The sequence below is a fragment of the Pleurodeles waltl genome, chromosome 12 (assembly GCF_031143425.1).
Source record: "Pleurodeles waltl isolate 20211129_DDA chromosome 12, aPleWal1.hap1.20221129, whole genome shotgun sequence".
NCBI classification, from domain to species: Eukaryota; Metazoa; Chordata; class Amphibia; order Caudata; family Salamandridae; genus Pleurodeles; species Pleurodeles waltl.
Window position 1 is genome coordinate 647,062,008 of NC_090451.1, and position 23,533 is coordinate 647,085,540.

The 23,533-nt window shown below is 45.1% G+C and overlaps 1 protein-coding gene across 3 annotated transcripts in view; it reads right to left on the reverse strand.

Annotated features, from left to right (window-relative positions):
• Positions 1-23,533, reverse strand: part of VPS45 (vacuolar protein sorting 45 homolog) — a 430,890-nt gene that overhangs the window by 146,371 nt on the left and 260,986 nt on the right. For 2 of the 3 annotated variants that reach the window (XM_069218226.1, XM_069218227.1), the window contains 2 exons: positions 5,432-5,566; positions 3,652-3,712 (listed from right to left, as the gene is read on the reverse strand). In XM_069218226.1, the coding sequence (XP_069074327.1) occupies positions 3,652-3,712; positions 5,432-5,551 (181 nt within the window). In that variant the 5' untranslated portion in view covers positions 5,552-5,566. Of the gene's footprint in view, positions 1-3,651; positions 3,713-5,431; positions 5,567-11,810; positions 12,000-23,533 lie in introns of those variants that run through there. The other variant, XM_069218225.1, reaches the window with a different exon arrangement.

Consider the following 23,533-nt stretch of genomic DNA (forward strand, 5'->3'; position numbering starts at 1 on the left):
CATAATTTGCCTGCAGGAAACTTGGTGTTTGGAGCCAAACTTTGCAGGACCTGCCCTCCCTTTCCAATGTGGTGGTTGCCCAAGTGAGGGGGGAGTCTCAATTCAAATAAAAAGTGATCTGACAGTAAAGACATCCATAATCTGGCCAGGAAAATAGGATGCCATCATCGTAAAACTTCACCCACTTAAAAGACAAAATAACAAAGTGAATCATCCCTTTATCATCAGAAATATTTACCTTCACCCACTACTCACACGGAAACATGTGTCTGCGAGCTCACAGCTGGATTGTCTAGAAAATCTCAGGTCTGAATATGCCAAAGCATACCTGCTGAATGGAGTTGATTTTAATACAAACCTACTCAGAAACAACAACCACAAGGAATGGAAAGAAAGGGATAATGAATACTGGAGCACTCCACAAGTGACCATCCAGGACCAGCAGCAGGAAAGATTTCGGGTATACCTGGCTAATGCCCTAGAGGCTCTAGGGATGCAATGTATTAATGGTAGAATAACAATCGACTGTCTGGCGGTATACACTCATATCTGTTCTTTTAGATCAGCAACCCTGAACTACCTTTAGTCTTCAATAGAACATTTCCATAATATATATGTTTTCTAGAAAATCCCAGAAACCTGAAGCGACAATGCAGCAATTGTATGCAAGATCACCACGCCTTTGGAAAGGCACCAAGCAACAAAGATGATGGGCCATTACTAAGATTCTGCCCCATTATAAAGAATAAATTGGCAGATGGAGCGGTACCAAATAAACAAAATTAAACAACCCCCATGTTTGATAAAAAAAAAAGCTTTGCACAAAAAAGAAAGAAAATGAAGTAATAAGAGGCTGGCCCCCAGTGATTGCATCATGCCATGACAACTTAGCAGAATGCCCCAAAGAAAGTCAGAGGTGGAATATGATAGGTTGGGGCATTGTGAGGGCCTCAAAACAAAAAGTTTAAGAGGGGAGCTAAATAAAGCTCTCCGCTGCCTCAGGTATGAAAGGAAGAAGGAAAACACTGAGGCATGCACGTAGGAGGCAGCTGTGGGAGGATAACTGGAAGGCTGAGGAACTGACCTGGGCCAAACTTCATGCTGCAGTTAAGACAAAAGATTCACAGAAATTCTGGAGGCTAGTTAACAAGCTCACACAATCCTGAAACCCAAAGGCCTGTAACATCTCCACAAAACAATGGTCTGAGCACGTACAGCAACTCTATTGTTCAACAGCTGATTTAAACTACAGGCATTCCAAGCATGATGTATGGCCTGTAAAACATGACAGCCAATTCACCGAGATCACCATTGGGCACCAACCAGTGACACAAGTCTTGGATAAACTTGATACGATGAATGGTCCATTGGGGGGTGAGGAAAGTGAGCATCGTACAGGTGTCCATTAATACCAATGTTTGGCAGCCTCCAAGAAGGGTAGAAATAACCCTAGGGAAAATAAGTACAGCTATGACACCAGGCCCAAATGGCTTCCCGGCTGCTACAGTCCCCAAAAGCTGGAGGGGCTCAATTTTGGTACCTATATATAAAAAGGGAGGCAGAGCTTCACCCACAAACTATAGAACAATAGCGTTATTGGAAGTGGAAGGAAAAGGCTATGCAAGGTTACTGTATGAAGAGCTGGAAACCTGGGCCAAAGAGGAGAGACTGATCCCATGGTTTCACACTGATTTTCAAAGGCATAGTCACATTGAGGACAATCTCCTGCCTTAACCTGTCTAATTTTCAAAGCGATGCTCCCTAGGAACTGACCTCTTAATGTGTCATTTCACAAATGCCTTTGAGAACATTCAAAGTGCCTGGCTATGGGCAAAGGTAAGAAAGTGGGAGATACCAGTGCACCTCTTAAAGGCCATAGAGTCACTAAACACTAAAACATGAGTGAGCGTTAAATTATCAGCTAACTGAGCAACCTCAGGGGAAAATCTACACAAATAAAGGACTGAAACAGGGTTGCGTCCTCTCCCCCTTGCTCTTTAATCTGTATTTGCTGGACCTAGAAAGTCATTTAATATTCCCACGGATCTGCCGCCCCCACTTGAAGCAGAAATTCAATTTTTAGAATACGCAGATGACATGGTGGTACTTGGCAGCATTCAAATTGGCCTACAGAGATCACTTGATGCACTTGAATAATACTGAGCAGTAAATAATGTTACCATCAGCCTAAAGAAAACTAAACAGTGATCTTTGGTATAGACAACTAATAAATAGGGGCGCTTGGTTCATCGGGTGGTCAAGATTTAAAAGAGTAACAAGTTTAAAATATCCGGGTGTTACGCTTGACGAAAAAGAGGGCAGGAAAGCTCAACTAGACTCCATGAAATTGATGGTGAAATATCTGGCAAGCATTGTGACCAAAACACAAACAGACTACTAACGGTGGTGTCAACTAAGTTGATGCCCACATTAACATATGGTTCAGTGTTATTTAAGGATAAATTCTATGCATGGCTAGACGAACTGCAATGGGTCTGCTGTCACCGCCTATATGCACTCCCAGACTGCACTAGCCAATGGAATTTAAATTACCAAAACGAGGTCTGGTATTGCGGACCAAATTTGTCTCATTCTGTCAAACCTTGAAAATGGCCTCTATTGGCTCAATGAAACACCTTCTCTGGGAGAAATTTCAAGAGCTCAACTGTAAAAGGGGCCAGTTTCTGGCAACCTTCATAAAAGCCCTGAGTGCGGAATATCTAATAAATAACACCTTACCGCAGAGGACGACAACAAACCTATTACTGAAGTTAGCAAAGATAATTTAATGGGATCAGGGACTTAGGGATTCAAGAGTTAAATTTCACAGCAGTTGGGCTGTGAACCTTCACACCTCAGGCACCCTACCTGACTATCTGAATTTGCCCCTTCCAAACCTTGCAAAGATCACACTCATGAGAATGTGCTTTGACCTTATTCCCTTAAAGTGCTATCAGTACAGTCGCAAGGATGGTGAAGTTGATGCGGATGGTGCAGTGTATCAGAAGAGTCTATAAGTGATCTGCATTTGTGAAGTTCTAAAACCCTTGAAGCGCCATTAGCTCCAGCCAATATTTCAAACTTTAAATGTGAGGACATGTTGGGCAGCTGTCCTAACCTGTTTAAAGGGGGAAGCATGTCAGCTACCCGGGTGCTTTTTAAAGTTCATGAAACCAGCAACTGGTAATCCAAATGGTCATCTTTATTTTTTTTTGTGCTTTTTTTCACTGGCGGCCTCGCAAGCACAGAGTACATGTGCTATGTCGAATTGCTGGTAATGGACAGCCTGGTGCTCCAAAAGGGAACTTCAAACGTGATACATTTTAAAATATTAAACACTGTTTTTATCACCTTTTATACTTGATATTTGTGCTCAGATGTAATGATTTTAATTAATTAGACATGAATAAAAATTCCATGATTTCACTAAACAGAAATCTGGACCTAGATCTAAAAGCTAAAAGTGCTTATAAATACAGCATGGAAACAGTAACTTTTGTGGATGATCACTGTAAACTGAGACATAAACGTGTACAACGGGTGTCATAAACACAATCAACTGGGTGATGATAACATCCTTCCATGTGGGGGCTCACATCAGAACATTTACAGTGTATTAACGAATTTTGGGACCACAGAAAGGATACTTACAAATGAAATATACACAATACTTGGGTCTACGAAGTTCTTGAATCAAGAAATCCACATTTTCCTTCAAGAAAAAAAGAGACATAGTACAATAAATAAATAAAAACATCAGCATTATTTAAAGCCTTTCAATTCTAACTGCCACTTATAAATAAAAGATAGGCAAATGTTTAGAGAAGTGAATATTAGGTTAAAGGTGCTGAAAAAGAGTTTCTTGAAGAGGTCAAATAAGAATAGCTAAATATTGCACACAAAAGAAATTGTGATGGAAAGAGTTCTGAACTCTGTTATTTTTAGTAGTAATATGACTTGTGACACTAAGGATCCATTCATAGAACTTCCGAATGGAAGTTCGAATGTAGCCTAACGCGAACCATTAGCCTGTATTCTACGGTCTACTCCGATGGGTCTGTTTCTTATGTAATAACTCTTGTCAATGGGGAGGATTGAGTGTGTACATCATTATTTATCTATTAATTTAGTTTTGTGTAGTTCTATGTAACAAGAACTTGACTCCAGGGCAGTGAGCACTTTACATGAGCAACCAATGACATTACATTTTATTTTCAGTACAGGGAGCTTAAGTGATTTGCGAACTATTACAGGATGTGAGCTGAGCTTCGGACTCAAACCTGGTTTCTCATCTCTAAGATCGAGCAATCTGACCTAAAATTTCCCAATTTGCGTGGTGGAAAGGTGTGAGCTCTTTATGGCAGCAATCTTTTACTTCCATATCTGAACTCGTAGTCATATTTTCAGATAGTAACTTTCAACATCAAACTCAGAGACTCAACTGGATAGCTTTGTTTAGAGGAATTAAATCACTAATTGAGCAGTAGCAAGTGAAATCCCTTTCAATGTTTGTGTAAAACGTATGAACTGTTTAGGAATCACACAATACTTATAAAATCTTACCACAATTTATAAAATCTTAATTGTGAAACATATTATGATGGCTTTAATCTTCAACCGACCACAAATGTCTGAACATATTTTTCATTGACTCTAGTTCAAAAGTAACAATAATTTGACATTTCAGAGAAGCTGATGAGAGCTTTAGATTAGAAGACTACTCTTAGCAACCCATAGAGAAATAGTTGCACATGCTGTTTGAAGGCCTAAATCTGGAAAAGAATGGATCATCACTTTACAATTCACAATCTTACACGGAGATTTTTTAACTGCTGAAAAATCAGATTGACCAATCTTAAATTACACTTGCAGATTCTTACAATACAATGTTGACATGTCTGTGTGTGCTAGTTCGTTTGCATGTCATTTGAAAATTGGCAATATGTTCACATTTTATACAATGGCCTGTTGTGCTCAGTAAGTTTCCTACACCTGATCTCGGTTCACATTAGAAGCTGTGCCATGGACCTAAACGTCACCAACTAAAACTGGTACCTGTAACGTGGCATGTTAACCAATTCTTGAAAGTTACCATTATATATATATATATATATATATATATATATATATATATATATATATATATATATTTCAGACTTGATACACACCACTTTAATTTGCAGGTTATGAAATGTCTGTGTGCAGGTGCAAGACAATTTTGTGTAGTTCTAAAAACACTGTTGACTACTCAAACGCATTCCTTTTTTCCAATAAAATCTTTATATTTCTAACACTGAAGGATATATTAACTTAAATGACTCAATTAGAAACATTAAAATTGGTCGTTCTAGTGAATTCATTATCTGTACTAGAAATTACATTGCTAATACTACAGTGAAGACTTTCCTGTTTCACCCCTCGTTCCACTTACCTTGGTGGGTCTCAGAAAACATATGGCCCTGAGGTGTTTCATGACATCGCGGTTCATAGAATCGATTCGCTCAAAGAGGTATACTTCCTTCTGCAGGATCTCTGACTGGGTGTATACCATGCTGACAATCCCAGTCTAGAAAAAAATATAAGCACAAAGTTTGCCATTTACTTGTTTAAGATGTAATCCCTGCATACAAGAGAATCAGCAATGTGAAAAAGATCTTGCTATCTGGATATTCCTCTTGTCCTGCTGCCCTCTTGCAACACTTCCTGGTGCAGCCTATGTGCCACAGAGGTTTCATTTCAGTCCTTTATAAAGGTGCATTGATCATACAACTAGTTGTATTTTTTCCAAAAATCAAGGGTGGTAAAGATTAAAAATGGCAAATAATTTCAAGCTAAAGCTATAACCGGAACGTAGGTGCAACAGAGAATGAGCACGCAAACAACCTGTGAACCAAGTAGAATAAGCAGGTTAACAAGCAGTTAGAAACTTTGGGAGGTTAGAAAAGCCCAGCAGCTCTGACCTGCCATCCATTTCAAATATTTCAAAGCTGCTTCCATATTTTTGCTAATGACATGAAATGATTTAAAGCATATTTATTGAAAATGTTAACTTCTGTGTTTGAGGTTCAAGTAGTGCTATTATGCATTAAGTAGTTCAAACTTTTGACTGTAGAATATTGAAAAAAGTGAGCCAAAAACAACTAGCTCTCTTTGGACAGTCACAAAGCCAAGAAAAGTAAAATAAACAACTAGGCACTTTCCTCTTCATCCACAGAAGATAAGTGTCAGCAAGGACAGAGGCCCATCATTAGCCATATAACATAGAGCAAAGTCAACATTCCTTTCCAATTGCCAGACCATACGAATCTGGATCCACTCTCGCTCTTTCTCTCTCATTGACCTTAAACTACTCCTGACTGTCAACAAGGCCACATCGGCTAATCTGCCCTGACTGCAACCCTGATCTAATTTCTTCAAACTAAACTCCTTGAACCCAATACACTGTAAGATTACATAACTACTCCGTGGAATTTTTTTGCTGAATGAAAATAAGGGAAAATGTACAATCTAATAAAAAATACAGAGGATCTAATTTACTGTAGACTTATTATAGGATTTCCTATTGCTCAGTGCATGTTTTGAGTCCCAGGAGGCCACTGCACTGCAAAACATTTATTGCCCATTACCAATCAGGTTCCGTTCATGGGGTGGTATTGAGACCTACACTCCAGTCGATGAAAGATAGCTTCTGCTTAAGAGTCAAAAGCTCTTCTTGTCCTGTTGGTTAGGTTCACCATCATTTCAAAACTATAGCAAACATGCAACTTAACTGGATCACAATGAAAAGGAGAGAGGTTCAAATCTGGCTCTTCTATATTATAGCCAGTCTGAAACTATTTTCTCCAGTTTTGACACCCTCATTATTACATTTTGAATGCCTCAGGAACTCCAAACACTCCTGGAATGAGGAGGCCTTCTCCTTCCAAGGTGCTTTTTGGTTTTTTTCCGGGAAGATCTTTTGAGAGACTGTCCCTGGTCAGGGGTCATAGCAGGAGGTGTGGGAGTACTTTTGGGCGCAGCACATGGCTAAAAATAACTTTGTCTCCCGCTCCCTGATGGCCTTCGGTTAAAGGGTGGCGGGAGAGGCGCAGTCCATGATATCACATTCCATTTCTAAAAACAACATCAAATTGCATTGTGGGTCTGACAAAGATATCTTGGCAATAAGATTTAAACACTGAAATCTTCGAAGGAGACATCTGACTTAGCTGTTAAAGTGCTTAGGACAGTGAGACATCGAGAGAGAGAGAGAGCTCTCCAGACCCGAGTCAATGAGGTATGGAAACACAGAAACTGAGACCAGTGCACCCGTTGGTGTCTAATATATTCTGGTGCCTTCATATGCAGGGCGGAAGATGGATACATCAGAAATAAAGTAATACACAAACAACGTGACTTGAAATAAACTGGGTGCCGAAAATATTTTCAGTTGCTAATCTGCATGAAACCTCCAGCTCCTGTTTGAAAAACACATATCCAGTCAGTTACTTTTTGCTAAACTTTCAGCTTGTTTGCTGAAGATCTGTTGGTGAGTAAAAAACGGGTGGACACCCTTTTCATCCACCTCTCCATGTTTCCTGTCTCTTCATCTCAATTTTGCGGAGCTGTTTAATTTCTGCTTTCTCCCATTGATAGTGCTTTCGTGATTTTCTTATCCTTCTCCTCTCTTTTTATCAGTCGCGATCTGATAATCAGAAGAAGTGCAGATCCCCCAAAATTTGCAGTGACGGTGCCCAACGCCTGCTCATTTTTTCCTTCAATCCCTGAAAAATACAGACCTCATTAACAGCTCGGATTATAATGCGGCACAAAGTTCTAAATACAGCTGTACCACTACTTGCTTCAAAGTGCACATGAGGATATTTGTACCACATTTGTGGGGATAGTAACACACCTCCTCCACAGTTTCTGTAATATGTTTAGGATTTCCGGTTGTCAGTTAAAACCAATCATAATCAATAAAACACCACCAAAGGGAATATTTGCTTTTTGGTAGAAACTGGAAAACATCGGATTTTGCTGCACTTTTACTGCCCTCTGTTATCAAAAAGTATATGTACAGCCTCTATCTCTAAGCTCTACTGTTTGATGAATAGTCCTGCTATGACCAACTTGAGCTATTGTAAGCTACTTAGAATGCCCGTATGACCATCTGCAAGGTCCCTGGACCCTAGAATCGACTTTACTTTTGTTTAGGGAACCAGTCTCGTGCTGTGATTAACAATATGTTCCTAAATAGTGACCAGCGAGTTCGCAGCTGAACTCTGAGCAGTGTCTCAGTCTAGGGGAAGCAGCACCTCCTCCAACATGTCATCCACCTTCACCAAGAGTGTTAAGGAGTTCTGCTTTCTCAAAGTTCTCATATCAGGATTGTATCAATAAAGACCACTGTATATGGATGCCCCCATAATCAATGTCCTCCTATAAAACACTGCACCCAACACGTTTCTTCTTGGATATACTTTATGATGGTCTTAAAAGTATGCCTAAACAAACCACATTCCCCTCATACATAAGGATTAAGAACATATAATGAACATCTCCAATGTCAATGTGCAAGACCATAAAGGGTTTGTGCGCCCATTAGCACATACATTACTTTAATCTTGCAGGTGCAAGTAAGAGAAGGTGACCTCGGGAAGGAAGGGATAAAACCTTTGCCTGTACATATAATTTTGTGATTATAAGAGAATGAAATTAGATATGTGTTTATTTCTGATAAAGATGTTAATAATTACCCTGATTAGGGATATGGTTGTGACCTCAAACATATACCAAACTGGATTTTGAAACAGAAAATAATTGCGAATATTAATATGGATAAACAATATTGCACACAATAATATGCATTTCATTAAGGGAACTGCCAAACTAATTCCATAAAATATACTGGAAGAACTCAAGAATAGAGCCCTCTTCGCAGGTTAAAACAATTGTGTTTTCAGCATCATATTACCATTATAGTGGTCCTGGTATATATCCTCAGGAGCTCCTTCAATAATGTTGAACTATGTAAATAAGGTGAACCATGGGACTGAAGATCCAAGCGGAAAAAGGAGACTATATGCATAGGACCATGTCAATTGCACACCCACAGTATTAATTATGTTACTATACACATGTCCCTTAAAGAAAACTGAATTACTGCGGGTAACAATTTCTCATTATGAAACAGTTCTGGTTAATAGAGACAAAATGGCTATTGTGGACACATCTGATTGAAGAACCGTTAACTGATGTCCCCTTTCAACAGGACCTTAAGTACCCAAGCTCAACAACTGCAGTAATTTACATACATCATAAAATGTACAGAATCGTAACACGTAGAATAACCCGAGGCCAGTATTTGCCCCAGAAATAAACATGCAATACCTTTAAGGTTTTCAAAACTATGCAGAGAAAGTACAGCAAAGCAGCATACACATTGATAGAACAGCTAATTGATTTTAAGAGTCCTTAGAGAGGCACCACTTCACAGCGACACAGGCGGGATTCACTGTATGTGCATTTATGTGTGGCAGGAAGGGACAACGCACTCTGAAAGCTGTCATGCTGGCAACAGACATATGTGAAAAGAAGAGATGATGGACAGAATGCTAAACACTGTCATACATTCACCCCCAGTCACAGATCTAGGCCTCAATCCATCATTTTTCCCATTACCACACCATTCCAGTTTGGACCCAGCCATATGGAAATCAGTCTTGACCCTGCTCCCCATTTGAACAGTCCAGCCCGACCTGCCAGGCCAGGTCCTCCCTGGACCGGAAACAAGCATCCTGGGACTGGTTTTGGTGCATCACCCCTCATCAGCTAGGCTAGCTTAAATCAAGTGGCACAGCAAGTACGGAACCCATGTCTGGGCATACCCTTCCCACTAAGGGAGTCAAATGCAAAATGAAGATGATGGACGGAATGCTTAACAATGTCAGACATTCAACCCCTCCCCCAGTCACAGATCTGGGCCTAAACCCATCATTCTCACCACACCATTCCAGTTTGGACTCAGCCATATGCAAATCAGTCTTCACCCTGCTCCTCATGGGAACAGTCTAGCACGAGCTGCCAGGCAAGGGCCTCCCTGACCCGGAACACAAGCAACCTAGAGCAACCTAGACCAGTTTCTCCCTTGTTAGGCTTCTCTCTGTATTCTGCTACTAGAAGTCCTGCATTTGTAATGAGAGAAACAAGACTACAAAAACCCGAATTCAAAGAAAAAGCCTGGCCTGGATAAGCTACCCACGCACTGACTTCTGATGGTACAGAAATGCTTTTGTGCCAGAAGCTGGAGATGGAGCGATGGTTTCCATGTACCACGACATGAGGATCAGGCCTGGGAATGGTGCATGGCGGTGGGTGTTCCAGGGTCAGTATGGGAAAAGCTGTGAAGTTGTGTGTGTTCTGGGCTCGAGATGATGGAGGCTGTGGTGTACACCATGGTGTATCAAGGGGACCCTCATTATACCAATAGACAGCCAAAGCAAAATATTGTCTTTGCGTCAGGGGCTTTGCCAAACTCCACCCCACCTCCGCTTTAGCCGCTACAGCGGGGTGGGGTCCCTGATGGGCCTCTTCTTTCTGCCAGATGGGCTGACAAAGGCAGGTCACATGAAAGAGTGAGTGGGAGGGTGAGCGAATTAAAGGAAATGAAAGAAAGGATGGATGGATGCACTGATGAATTATGGAAACATGGATATAAGGATGGATGAGTGAAGGAGGGAGAATGGAGGGGTAGGTGACTGAAAAGGTGGAACGAAGGATGATTGGATGATGGATGGATGAGTGAGCGAAAGTATGGATGTATAAATGAAAAGGTAACTGGATGGATGTATGTGTGAAAGACTAGATTGATGGACGAGTGAAAGGGTGGATGGATTGATGAGCGAAAGCATGGATGAATGAGTGTAAGGATGGCTGAGTAAACACAGATGGATGAGTGAAAGGAAGGGTAGATGGTTGGCTGGATGAAAAGTTGGATGTATGGATGAGTGAAAGGGTGAACGGATGGTCGGATGAATGAAAGGATGGACAGATGAGTGAAAGGATGGATGAATGAGTGAAAGGGTAAATGCATGAGTGGATGGATGGGTCGAACATTGGATGGATGAATGAGTGAAACAATGGGTGGCTGAGTGAAACGATGAGTGAACAAGAGGCTGGATTGAGTGAAAGGATGAGAGAGAGAAAGGGTGGACGGATGAGCAAAAGGATGTTGATTGAAAGGGTAGATAAAAGAGGGATTAATAAATGAAAGGGTGGATGACTGAGTGAAAGGATTGATGGGTTTGAAGATGGATGAAGAGTTTTGTACATTGATGGGCGGACGGATAGCCTAAATGACGGATGGAAGATTGAATGGAGGACACAATGTAAAGGTGAAATGGTGGCTATCAGCGGGCAGGAGGATGAACGGATAAATGCGTGTATAGAAGAGACATGCAAGCTGTTCTGGGAAGGGTTGCAATGACTTGCTTAACTTGCTTGGTGGCATGAGAGTTTTGGTTTAAAGTGGGGGGTATTTTAATTTTCTGCCTATCCTATTGCTTCGCGTGCATGGGTTAGCATTTGCACTGGATCTTGTGGCTTGAGGGGTGGGTATAACAAGAGTTACGGATGGAGCATCTCTTTGCATGTACACTGGGGCTGGAATGTGCTTAATTCTGTGCTGAGTGGGGGTGGGCGGTTTCGGATAGTGCTAATCTAGACATCTATAACGGGCTGCGCAAAGAGCAAGTACCGCTGACTACCGATGGCGCAAGGATCTACATGCATTGCGGACCACTGCGCTTGTGCTCGAAATGAGTACCCACCGTTTCCTTGTCCATAAGAAGCACCTTCATGCCCGGCCCGCTGTCCTCTATCATCTTAGATACGTACTGCTTCACTGCTAGTACAACGTTCATGATGACTGTCTGTAAACAGCTGTTGCAAGGACCTCTCTATACAGCTGGGGCACCGCTTCCGACTCTGCCGTCTCTTAACCCACTACCGCGTCTCTTCCTGTTTCTGCCAGGGCATGCTGGGAATCGTAGTTAGACTGCATAGCAACGCGCAAGCAGCGATACAGACGAAGGACGGCATTTTTTCCGAGGAATATCCCTTTCAACTTTGCAAAATAAAGCTTGCGTTGTATTGTTAGCAGGGCTGCATTGGAAAAAATACTCCGGAAACCCATAATTCGGGGTCAAGGTGTGACTTTGTTTTTCAGACGAAACACTCTTAACATAAAATGCTCACCGTGAAAGATTATATTTAACTCTTCCACCTTGTTGTAACCCTCTTTGAACTATTGATTTTCATACTTAATGACTTATTGTCTACGTATAATGTGTGGGTGTGATGTCAGGCTCCCTGTTTTGGGATGATTAGCACTGTAAAATAATTAAATAAACAAATTAATTTGTAAGTGCTGTTTGGATCGTGGTGTGATTACTTGCCCAGACTTATGCATCCGACAATTTTATAATGCACGCATTTCTCTTACACGCAGGGGTTGAATAAAGCCAAGATTTCTTGTCTTGTGTATTTATGAAATGACAACCAGCTGCATGCCTTTATTTCCCTCCATTGCATTGGCATCTAGGTGTTAAAACCCACATAGCTACCAGCTAGGGTGATACTTGAACAAAAGTGCCAACGTCCCTTTATATCAGGTCAGTATTTTGGGTCCTGTTTGGTTTAAAAAAAAGAAACCCCATTCACCACCCTCATCGCCTGCAGATTGCTGCTACAAACAGAAGTTAGACAATGTAAAGGTGCTGCTGAATCTGCCCTGTGTCAGCAAATTGTGCCAGGAAAAATTCAGCATATTCACTTCAGCCAGTTCGGATGTCGGATCTGACTGGACCTCCCTTATTTCCTGCAGCGACTGTTATTGTTAAATAGCTATTGTATAGCGCCAGTGGCAACTGAAAGTGGACTGGACCTTGCTGTTGGCCTCTGCCCTAAGATTCTCAAAGGGCCTCCCCTGAGGTCCTGTGGGCTTTAGAAGTGTACTCCTGCTGTGAATTAGAACTTAAGGGACTAAGTTAGAGGGTAAATCTTTGAGCAGGACGAACCTAGTTGGGTTATCCGACAGTTCATCATGGTGCACCTCAAATTGCGCGCCAGTCCTTGCAACCATTAACTATTATTGATGCTTTGCACTTATTGGCACTATTTGTACTTAAAACTTTAAAAATTCACACCTCAGCTTCCCCTTATTGGATGTTTGTCATTTTGATGTCATTTAGTGTATTACATTTTAGTATACTTTTGTAATTCAGTTTGAGATTTTTACTGTTTCGAATTTTGACTTTATTACTGTTTACTACTCTTTGGGTACTGCATACTTTACATATTTTCCTAAGTTAAGCATGTCTGCTCTTTGCCATAACTATCAGAAGTTTGAGCTCAGGTTAATTTAGTAACTTTGAAGATTTACCCTGACAAGGGTTGTGATTGTTCCTTGATGTGCACAATTACCCTTTCACACTTACTGCCACTAACTATTAACCCTCCTACAGCAAACAGCTTGTCCCCATCCTCTGGAGCCAATCTGTGAGTGAGTCAAGTAGGTTGGGAAGGTGCAGAGATATATGTGCTCAAAGACCAGTCACAACTCTGATGTAATCAGCCAGGGACTGACCTCCGAACGTAAAGGGGCTCCCTGCTGCTTCATTTTAATACCGGCTTGGTGGCTGTGAATTTCTAGCTGCACAGTGGTGGACTCGCTGGTGGGAGGGAGGACCTGTGGTTGTGATGACCCAGTTCCTGTAAGTTAGAGTGACCAAACATCACGAATTTGCCAGGACAGTCATGTTTTCTGAAAGATTGCCCTGGTGTCCTAACACTTTTTCCAAAAACAACAAAATGTCATTGTTCTTAGGGGCGGGGCTTGTGAACCTGCACATTTATCACAAAGTTGTGCAGGCTCACATTTCAGCTGGCTCTCTGAGAAACGAGGACAGAAGTTATCTTGTTTAGGCTTTCCTGCTGTGCTGTTTGACCTCATTCAAGCAGCACACCAGGTTTTAATGAGGTGTGAATTAGGGCTACAGAGCCTCTGTAGGCCAACCAGCAACCAGACACTGCAGCTCTACAGAGAAAGGGGAGGGGAAAATAATAATAATAATAAAAAAATAAAAAATAATATATATATATATATATATATATATATATATATATATATATATATATATAATATTTAGTCCTATTTCTATGTCTGTGGCTCTGTGCACGTCCTGTCTGAAAATCTGGTCACCCTACTGAAAGTGGATGCCACCGAGAGAAGAAAATGCAGTCATGCGTGGAAAAGCATGTGAAGAAAGGGGATAGACGCTACCCTTCCCTTAAGGCACCGCATCTCCTTAGCTGCTCAAGAGAGGCACCGCACTGCAATCATGGGCAACGTGAAGCCCGCACTCCGATCGCAGAGTTCGAGTCACGTGCATTCTTTGGAACACGCTACTTCAAGAAGTGAGTGGCAGCAAATTACAACCAATCCCAAAGCATGCGAGAGTCGCGTTAGTCCCCTCCCTTGGCGTCCCGCGAGCGGGGTTATTCCCACCACTTTGAAGCAGTCGTTTTTGCCACCTCTAACGGTCAGATCGTGTGTGTGGGAAGCCTCCAATAACGGACTGTCCCAGGAAACTGTAGACGAGATTGGTCGTAGGTTTAGTCGTTTTAAAGATTGAATACTGTGGTCCAGATTATTTTATTCAAATATAATCTTTAATCCTTCCAATACTGGGTGCTTGTGACCAGTGCTTTAAATGGGCCCGGCCGGTACTGAGTACACCTTTTATTTTGAGAGGAGAGTACCTGCTTTTCTCAAGAAAATAAAATACTTTTAATTAGAGGGTACCGGCACTTCTCAGAAACAGGCAGGTGCTCTGATACAGAGTACCTGTACTTTTATTTGTCCATTTCAAGCACTGCTTGTGACAGGATCTTTCTCTCCCGTTTTCCCTTCAGTACACCTGCAAGGGTTTCAGTACACGTGAGACTGATCCGATTGCTTTACCCTAGTTTTGTCAGTTGTGTGCCTTTTTGGATATTAGGATTTATTGCTGGCAGTTGATCAAGAAAAGTGCGAAATGCCTGATACCGCCTTCTTCTGTATTTGGTATACTTGTACCTTCGTATTTGTATTGTGAATCGCAGAATTAAATGGAAAAAAGGGTGAACTTTTTTCCGTCCTTATTTCAGCAGGAGAGATCTCTGAAGTTGCGGTGTGTCAGGTACCTCGTCTGCTCAGTTCTTCATTGTGGTTTAGGTAGTTATTTGTCTGGGGCAGTAAACAAAATACTGTATAAATCACTTCATGTTGTAAGTGCAGTTGTAAATGTATTTATATAGCGCTTACTACCACCGAAGAGGCGTTAAAGCGCATTGCGGTAAGTCATACGCTACCCTGGAACCCAAAATTAGAGTTAAAGTTATATAGTATATTAGTAATATTTTCTTTTTTTTTTTCCTCGTGGATTAGTTTTGGTGAGTTTGTGAAGTTTGTGCCATTTGAGTTCCCTAGTATATGTTTACATTTTTAATGTGAGTGTCACTAACTCAAATGTGCAAAGTCACTTAAATTAGGCAGTTATGTTATGATATTCACAAAATGCACGCCATAACCTGTGTTGCTTCACTTACCTCTTGGTAGTTAGTATTTTAGTGCTGTTTTAAATGGATGTTTTTTTTTTTTCTGGAAGTTGGACAGAATGAGTTAAGGTGTGGCATCGTGTGCATTGGATACCATATATATTTTGAATTTCAGTGATTTAGCATGTTGGAGCCATAACCATTACCCCGTTTTTAAATGTATTCTTCAGCGAGTTATTTTTTGCCTAATACATTTTTCTCCTTTCCCCTTCTGCGCGTAGATGTGCATAGAAGGGGTTGGCCATAAGTTCTGGCCTGCTGCCGGGCCCTGTACTTGATCCACTGCCTGCGGTCAACATTTATGTCAACAGCAGTAAGGTCAGATGTCAGTTTATTAACACAGTATAGCAACACTAACACGGAAAACACCACCTTATAGATAGCACGTACTGATTACTTTATTTGAGAGTCCAGCTCTTCTTATTAGTCAGGAAGCCTTTTCATTGTGATTTCATCTTACTGCACACATTACCATTTTATCCTGATTCTGTTTATCTTTGGTTTAAAATACTTGTGGAAAAAAGCCATGTCTGTAGACACATGCAGCTACACAGAATATAATATGCATTTTAGTGCAGTTTTAGTGGGAGCAGAGTTGCATCATGACCCATTCACTTCACCTATCCTGAGTCCTGGCCTTCCCATACACTGAACAATAGTAATAAATACCATAATACCCCCTAAGTATTTACACCTATCTATTCACCCGATACTGAACTCCTGCACCCCCATCACCGTAGATGACACCCAAAGACTGATGAACTCCATCCACTTGGGAGCTCCCTTGAAACCATGCCCTCATCACATCCTCAACCTGGCCAGCACCACCATTGCACCGGAGCTCTGCCAAATCATCAACCTATCCTTCTAGACCGGTACATTACCCTCATATTGTGAACATGCCAAAATCAGCCCGCTACTCAAGAAATCCACCACCGACCCTAGGGAGCTGAAGAACTACAGACCCATCTCTCTGCTCCCTTTCTCAGATAAGGTAGTGGAGAAAGCAGTCAACCAGCAACCTTACGGAATTCCTCGAGACACACCATAACCTAGACCCATCACAGTCCAGATTCAGAAGCAACCACAACAACAAAACGCACTCTTAGCAGTCACCGGTGACATACGCATCATACTGGACCGCGGAGGCACTGCCCCTCAACCTCTCAGCCGCATTTGGCACCGCCTCCCACTCCACCATCTGCGACCTACTGCACAATGCCAGCATGTAAGACCAGCCAAGTTAATGCCATCTCTTCAGCAAGCTTCCGCACCCTCTGTCTCCTGCGGAAGATTTTCAAATAGATTCCCCCAACACGAGGAAGACAGTCACCCTTGCACTCATCACCAGCAAACTGGACTACGGCAACGCAATCTATGCCAGCATCAGCAAGAAACTTCAACCAAGACTTCAAAGAGTCCAGCAGGCAGCAGCCAGACTCATCCTGGACATTCTCCCCCCCCCCCCCCCCCCCCCCCCCCAACACAGCCGAATTTCCTCCCACCTCCGAAACCTACACTGGCTTCCAATCAGCAAGTGCATCACATACAGACTCCTGATCCACACCTTTAAGGCACTGCACAACATAGGACCGGCGTACCTCAACCACCGCCTCTCCTTCTACGTACCCAACAGACAACTCCGTTCCTTCCAGCTCGCCCTTGCAGCCATCCCCAAGATCTGGAGAAGTACAGCAGGAGAAAGATCCTTCTCCCACCTAACAGCCTGGACATGGAACACACTACCCCTCAAGCTCAGTCAGACCTCATCACTGAAGCAGTTCAGGACCTGGCTCTTCGACTGAGCAGCATGCCTACATTCAGTGCCTTAAGACCCTGTGGGTGATTAGCTGTGCTTTACAAATCCAGGATTGATTGAGTGACAAATTAAAGCCAAACATTTACTGAAATTTGCAAGTTTGGTTGGGGATCACGATCCTTAAACACACATCAGCCAAGCAAACTTAACTGGTACACCAGTTTTGCCAACAATGGGCATGGCCATGCCTCCACCCAAAGTAAATAGGACTAAAGTCTTTCTGCCGTGAACAGCCCAGCAATACCCCCTGATCTGCCCTCCCCCCAGGGCATGGGGGGCAGAAAGCTCGCTAGGCACCAGGCATTTTTGTTTTTTATTAGAAAAGTCTAGGAGTGGGAGACCCCCCCAAATATAGGCAGTCTTTCTATCTCCCCCCCCCCTTGAAGGGCAGATGGGGTAATTTCCCCTAATCTGCCCCCTAGATACCAGGCAATCATTTTTTGAAGAAAAATATAAACAGGGGTGAGGCTGCCAACCCCACCACCATGAGCATGGTTATGGCCCCAACCAAAGGGGGCAACAGTCTTTCTGCTCCCCCTGCGGACGAAAGCATCTCATCCCAATGGCAAGCAGGACATTTGCCTCTTTTTGGGTGTTGATTTCATACATGGGCCAGAAGAATTTGGCTAACTCCGAATATTGTCCCACTTGCAATGGCCAATGGCTGCACTTTTTAGGCTTGGGTAGGCCGCCGCCTGGAAAAACCTCCCAGACACTTCTGAAAATTAGACATCTGGGGAGTCCAGGTTGGTGTGCTCTACATGCACCCCACACTATTTCATTACCCACAATGCCTTGCAAACCTCCAACTTTCCCTGAAGTCACGCATTTTCCCTACATTTCTGTGATGGAAACTGGCGGAATCCTCAGGACTCCACAAAATTCCTACCACCTAGTATTTCCCCATCTATATTCATAAAACCTCTGCCCCACTTGTGTGGCTGGGCCTAGTGCCAGCAACAGGAACGGATCAAAGTGTGGTCAATAGAAGTCTCCATGTAAAGGCTCCCATTGTCCTTGGTTTGATCTGTTCCAGTTGCAGCAATAGGCCCAGCCACACAAGAGGGGCAGCATTTTTATTGGCACAGGAGGCGGGCAGTGCGGGTTAGTGGGAATTTTGTGGATTCCTGCTATTCCAGAACTTTCAGTCACAGAAATGTGAGGAAAATGTTTTTTTTTATTTAGTCAAAGTTTTAGGTTTGCAAGGGTTTCAGGGTAAAAAAATGTGGTGTCAGCCATGCAAGTCAGCACACCCTGGATACTCCTAGGTGTCTATTTTTCAAAAATGTAAAGGTTGGCTAGGGTCCAAAATCCAGAGCTACCCACATCAGAAAACCGAATACCGCCATGCTGACTGCCACCAACATACCGCTGCGGAGGCAGATATCCGTCTACCACATTATGACATATACATTCAAAACTGACAGAAAACAGCCACAACCACAGATCCACCAGACCCACTGAAATTGATAAACTGTCGGTACTGCCACCCATACCGTTACGCCATCAACACCACGCCCTCTAAATAATGACCCACCAATCGCCACAGCGGACATTCAACAATGGTAAACCATTGACGGTGAACACCGACGCAGTGGATAAGGCACATGAACTCAGCCTTCAGGAGACCGAAGGTCCTTTTGACAATCCTCCTGGTACACCCATGGGCATCATCATACCTATTTCCAGCCCCTATTCTCTGATTCCAAACAGGGGTCATGAGCCAAGACGGGTTTGGGTAGCTGAATCACCTGCAAGAAGTGAGGGACACACATTAGCCTTGCACAATGGGAGGGGGTATGACTCCTGAAGGCATACACTGACATACATTGGGTGGGGACTCAGGCTCACCTATAAGCCACACTCTGTGCCTCTGTAGTTGTGCCATCAGCTGTGGGACACTGCTATTCCTCAGGACAAAGGCATCATGCTCCAACCTGGATACTTGGCAGTGATGTGGGAGATGTACTGGTCAGCCAGGCACACCATCTTGACATTGAGTGAGTGGAAACTCTTTCGATTCCTGTACATTTGTTCTTTGGCCCTGGGGGAGGGGACTAAGGCAGTATGGGTCCCATCGATGGCCCCAATTACATGAGGTATGTGTCCCGTTGCATAGAATCCAGCCTTCACAGTGGGGAAGTCAGCTACCTCTGGGGAATGCGATGTAGCTGCACACATGTTTGAGCAAGGCAGACAAAACTCTTGCAAGCATAAAATAGAACATTGGCTGTGACATCCCTGCAGCCAAGGCCACTGTCACCTGGAAGGAGCCTGTTGCCAGGAAATGGAGCACTGAGAGTACCTGCACAAAAGGGGGGATTGCTGTGGTGCTACGGATAGCAGGTAGCAGATCAGGCTCCAATTGTGCACACAGCTCTGTGATTGTGGCCCTGTCCAGACCATAGGTGAGTATGATGTGCCGGTCCTCCAGTGTAGCCAAGTTCACAAGGGGTTGTACACAGGTGTTTGCCTCCTCCTATTCCTCTGTAGTGGTTGGTACCTAAGGGACCCAAATGTAGAAAAGGAGTGTCAACAGGAACCATGAACACACTACAGCAGTGTACACAGAGCATGATTGTATGTTGGACACTGGAACTGTGTAGGTGGGTACATTCAACTACAATGACGCACTTATTAATCTGTACATGTGTACCAGCATTATAAAATGGCACTCGCCTGTCCTGTATTCAGGGACAAGTGGAAGTGACCTCACACCGCTGGCGTCATGGCGAAAGGCGGTCCGCACGGCCCTGCAATTCCTTATTGGCTGACATGGCCCTTCATGGAGTATGGGAACCAATGATGAGCAACGGTAGTGGTGATGGTGTTCACCGCCGCGGACGTGACCGCCCTTTCCTTTCTAACACTTCACTCGATTCCTGACATTCCAGAGAACAACATATCAACTGCTTGTGCTGCTGTGACCTGTGTCTGGAACCTGCCATGGCTCGTGCTACAGGGGAAAGGGCCCCAGCCTTCAAGTTGGAGGAGTTGGAGTGCCTCGTGGACGGGGTTCCAGCCCAGTTTGGCCAGTTGTAAGGGCCTCCAGACCATCAGGTGAGTACATCACGGGTACGCTGCATGCGACATGACGGCATGGAGATGTGCGTGTGTGCTGGCAGTGTGTCGGGGTGGCTGGTGGCAGCATCAGTGCAGGGGTACTGGTCATGTGTGTGCCTGATGGGGGGGGAAGTGCTTTTTGTGGGCCTTATGTGTGACAGGCTGGATTGTCAGGTTCATGGTGTCCCGCCTTCTGTGTTTCCTCTGCAGGTCAGCGCCCATCAGAAGAAGGGATTGTGGCGTGCCATCGCCAAGGATGTGCGGACGCTGGGGGTCTATAACAGGCGGAGCACCCACTGCAGGAAACGGCGGGAGGACCTGAGACGCTCCTCCCAGAAGACTGTGGAGGCCGAGCTGGGGATGGCCTCCCAACGAGGGAGAGGTGCCCGTCGGAATCTGACCCCCCCCGATGGCCTGCATACTGGTGGTGGCCTCCCCAGAGCTGGATGGGTGATTGAGGGCATCACAGCAGCCACAAGGGGGTGAGTACAATGTGGATGTCCACCATCTCTGTTGGCTGGCATGGGATTTTGGTGCAGGGTACTAGTCAGTGGATGCCCCAATATGCCAGTTCAGATATTGCTGCGTGGTCCAGCTCAGGATAATAGGGTTGAAAGCCCATATTAGATAGCTAGGTAGGTGATGTCCCATGTCAGGCAGGGCTTAGCTGGTCCCAGTTGGTGTGTGGCTGGCAGGGTTTGGCTCCTACTTGCTGTGGTACGTAGCCAATGGTATTCCAGTGTGGCCCATACTGCCCATTCTCAGTCTCAGTGTATGACAGTGATGTGTCTGCCATCTAGGCTGTTGGTGCTGAGATTGATCCTGTGCTTCCCACCCCCCCAATCTCCTTTTGTCATCCAGTCCATGTGTGCATTAGCATTATCTGGTGAAGGAGCATGGGCCCGGCGAATGGGGGAGCAGCAGCCCATGGGATCCATTAGGCAGAGTCCACCGATGCCGAGGGTACCAGTGGGACGGAGGGCAAGGGGAGCACCACGGCGGGGACAGGAAGGGACACCACTGACTCCCCATCATCCTCAGATGGGAGCTCCCTGGTGGTGGTGGACCCCTCTGGGACCACCCCAGCTACAGGTTCTGCCGCCATCCCGTACCAGTACAGCCCTACCAGTAGCCCCCTACCGAGTTTCCCGCTCACGCAGGAGGGTGGGCATCTCCTTCGCCCCAGGCACCTCAGTCCCTGCCCCAGTCAGCCCTGCTGCCCTCAGTGAGGAGGCTATTGACCTCCTGAGATCCATCTTTGTAGGGCAGTCAACCATTGTAAATGCCATCCAGGAACTGGCATCCCAGATGCAGCAATGCAATGCCTCCTTGGAGGGCATCCATGGTGGGTTGGCAGCCCTACAGAGATCGTTTCAGGCTCTGGCCTTTTCACTGACAGCAGCCAGTGTCCCTGTTTCATCCGTTCCCCCTCCTACTACCACTAACCAGTCCCAGGCTTCTTACCCCAACCCATCCCACGCACACATACCGACAAGCATGCACCCAAAACAACATACAAGACTCGCACAAACAAACACAGGCAGTACACTTCAGGCCACAAGCACCCACACAGCCAACACCGAACATCAGCCACTGTCTCCTCCTCCTCCCTCACAGTCACATCCTCACCCACACCTGCATGCACTGCATCAGCGTTCCCAGATCTTGCCCCCTGCACAGCCTTGCCCAGTCACCACAACAGCAGACCCGCAGACATGCACCCAACATGCACAGTTTCCACCACCACCACATGCAGCACACCCACACTGCTTTCAGACACCACCACAACACCCATCCACACGTCATGTTTGTCCTCCCCCACCCTGTCTGCCCCTACCCTCCAATAACACACACACGCTCGCACTCAGACCCCAAATAGCCATCCATCTCACACACGCACACTGTCTATGCACCTGCACCATATTCCAGCACACCTCCTCCTCCTACAGCCACTCCCTCTACCTCCACTCCCATACCTCCTCTCCCATCCGGCCCCATTGGCCCTAAGAAGCTTTTCCTTTCCCGCCTTGACCTCTTGCCACCACCCCCCACCCCGTTCTGCCCATAAAAGGAAGGTTCCACCACCCCAGGCCAGTACGTCAAGCACCCAGTCTGACACAGCTGCACCCCCAAAGTCTCCAGCTGGCACTGTGGGGCACATGTTAGGCCGGGCCCACACAACATGGACACTCCCCCCACCCCCCAAACTGAGGGCTAAGATGCTGCCCCCTCCCAAACAGACTGGCAAGACCATGGGGCCACCTACAAAACCCAGGGCCAAGGAGGCTCCAACAAAGTCCCTGCCCAAGGAGGACCCCAGACATCCAAGGCCAAGGAGGCCCCCCAGACATCCAAGGCCAAGGTGGAGCCCCAGAAATCCAAGGCCAGGGAGGCCCCCCAGATATCCAAGGCCAAGGGGGAGCCCCAGAAATCACAGGCCAAGGAGGAGCCCCAGAAATCCATGGAGAAGGAGGCCCCACATGAATCCCTGGACAAGGAAGAGCCCCAGAAATCCCTGGACAAGGATGAGCCCCACAGATATCTCTGGACCAGGAGGCCCACAATATAGTGGCCAAGGAGCAGCATCTGGAACCAGAGACCCAGGAGCAACATCCAAACCAGAGGCCAAGGGGTACCATCAGTAACCAGTGGGCAACTATCCCCCTCCTCATCCTGTGGGCAGGAAGCCCCCTCTAGAACTAGTGGGCAGCTAGCCCCCTCCTCATCCCGTGGGCAGTCAGCCTCTCCTCATCATGTGGGCAGCCAACTCCCTCCTCATCCTGTGGGCAGGAAGCCCCCCTCCAGACCAGTGGACAGCCAGCCCTCTCCTCATCCTGTGGGAGGGAAGCCCCCTCCAGAACCAGTGGGCTAGGATCCCCCTCACAATCAATTGCAACACCCACCCACCCCACCCCGCCCCCTGAGGTGCCTGCCCATTTCCAACTTGATGACCATGAACAGTGGAGTCCCGATGTTGTCAGGAGTCAAGTTGGGGCTTAGACTTTGCCCTGT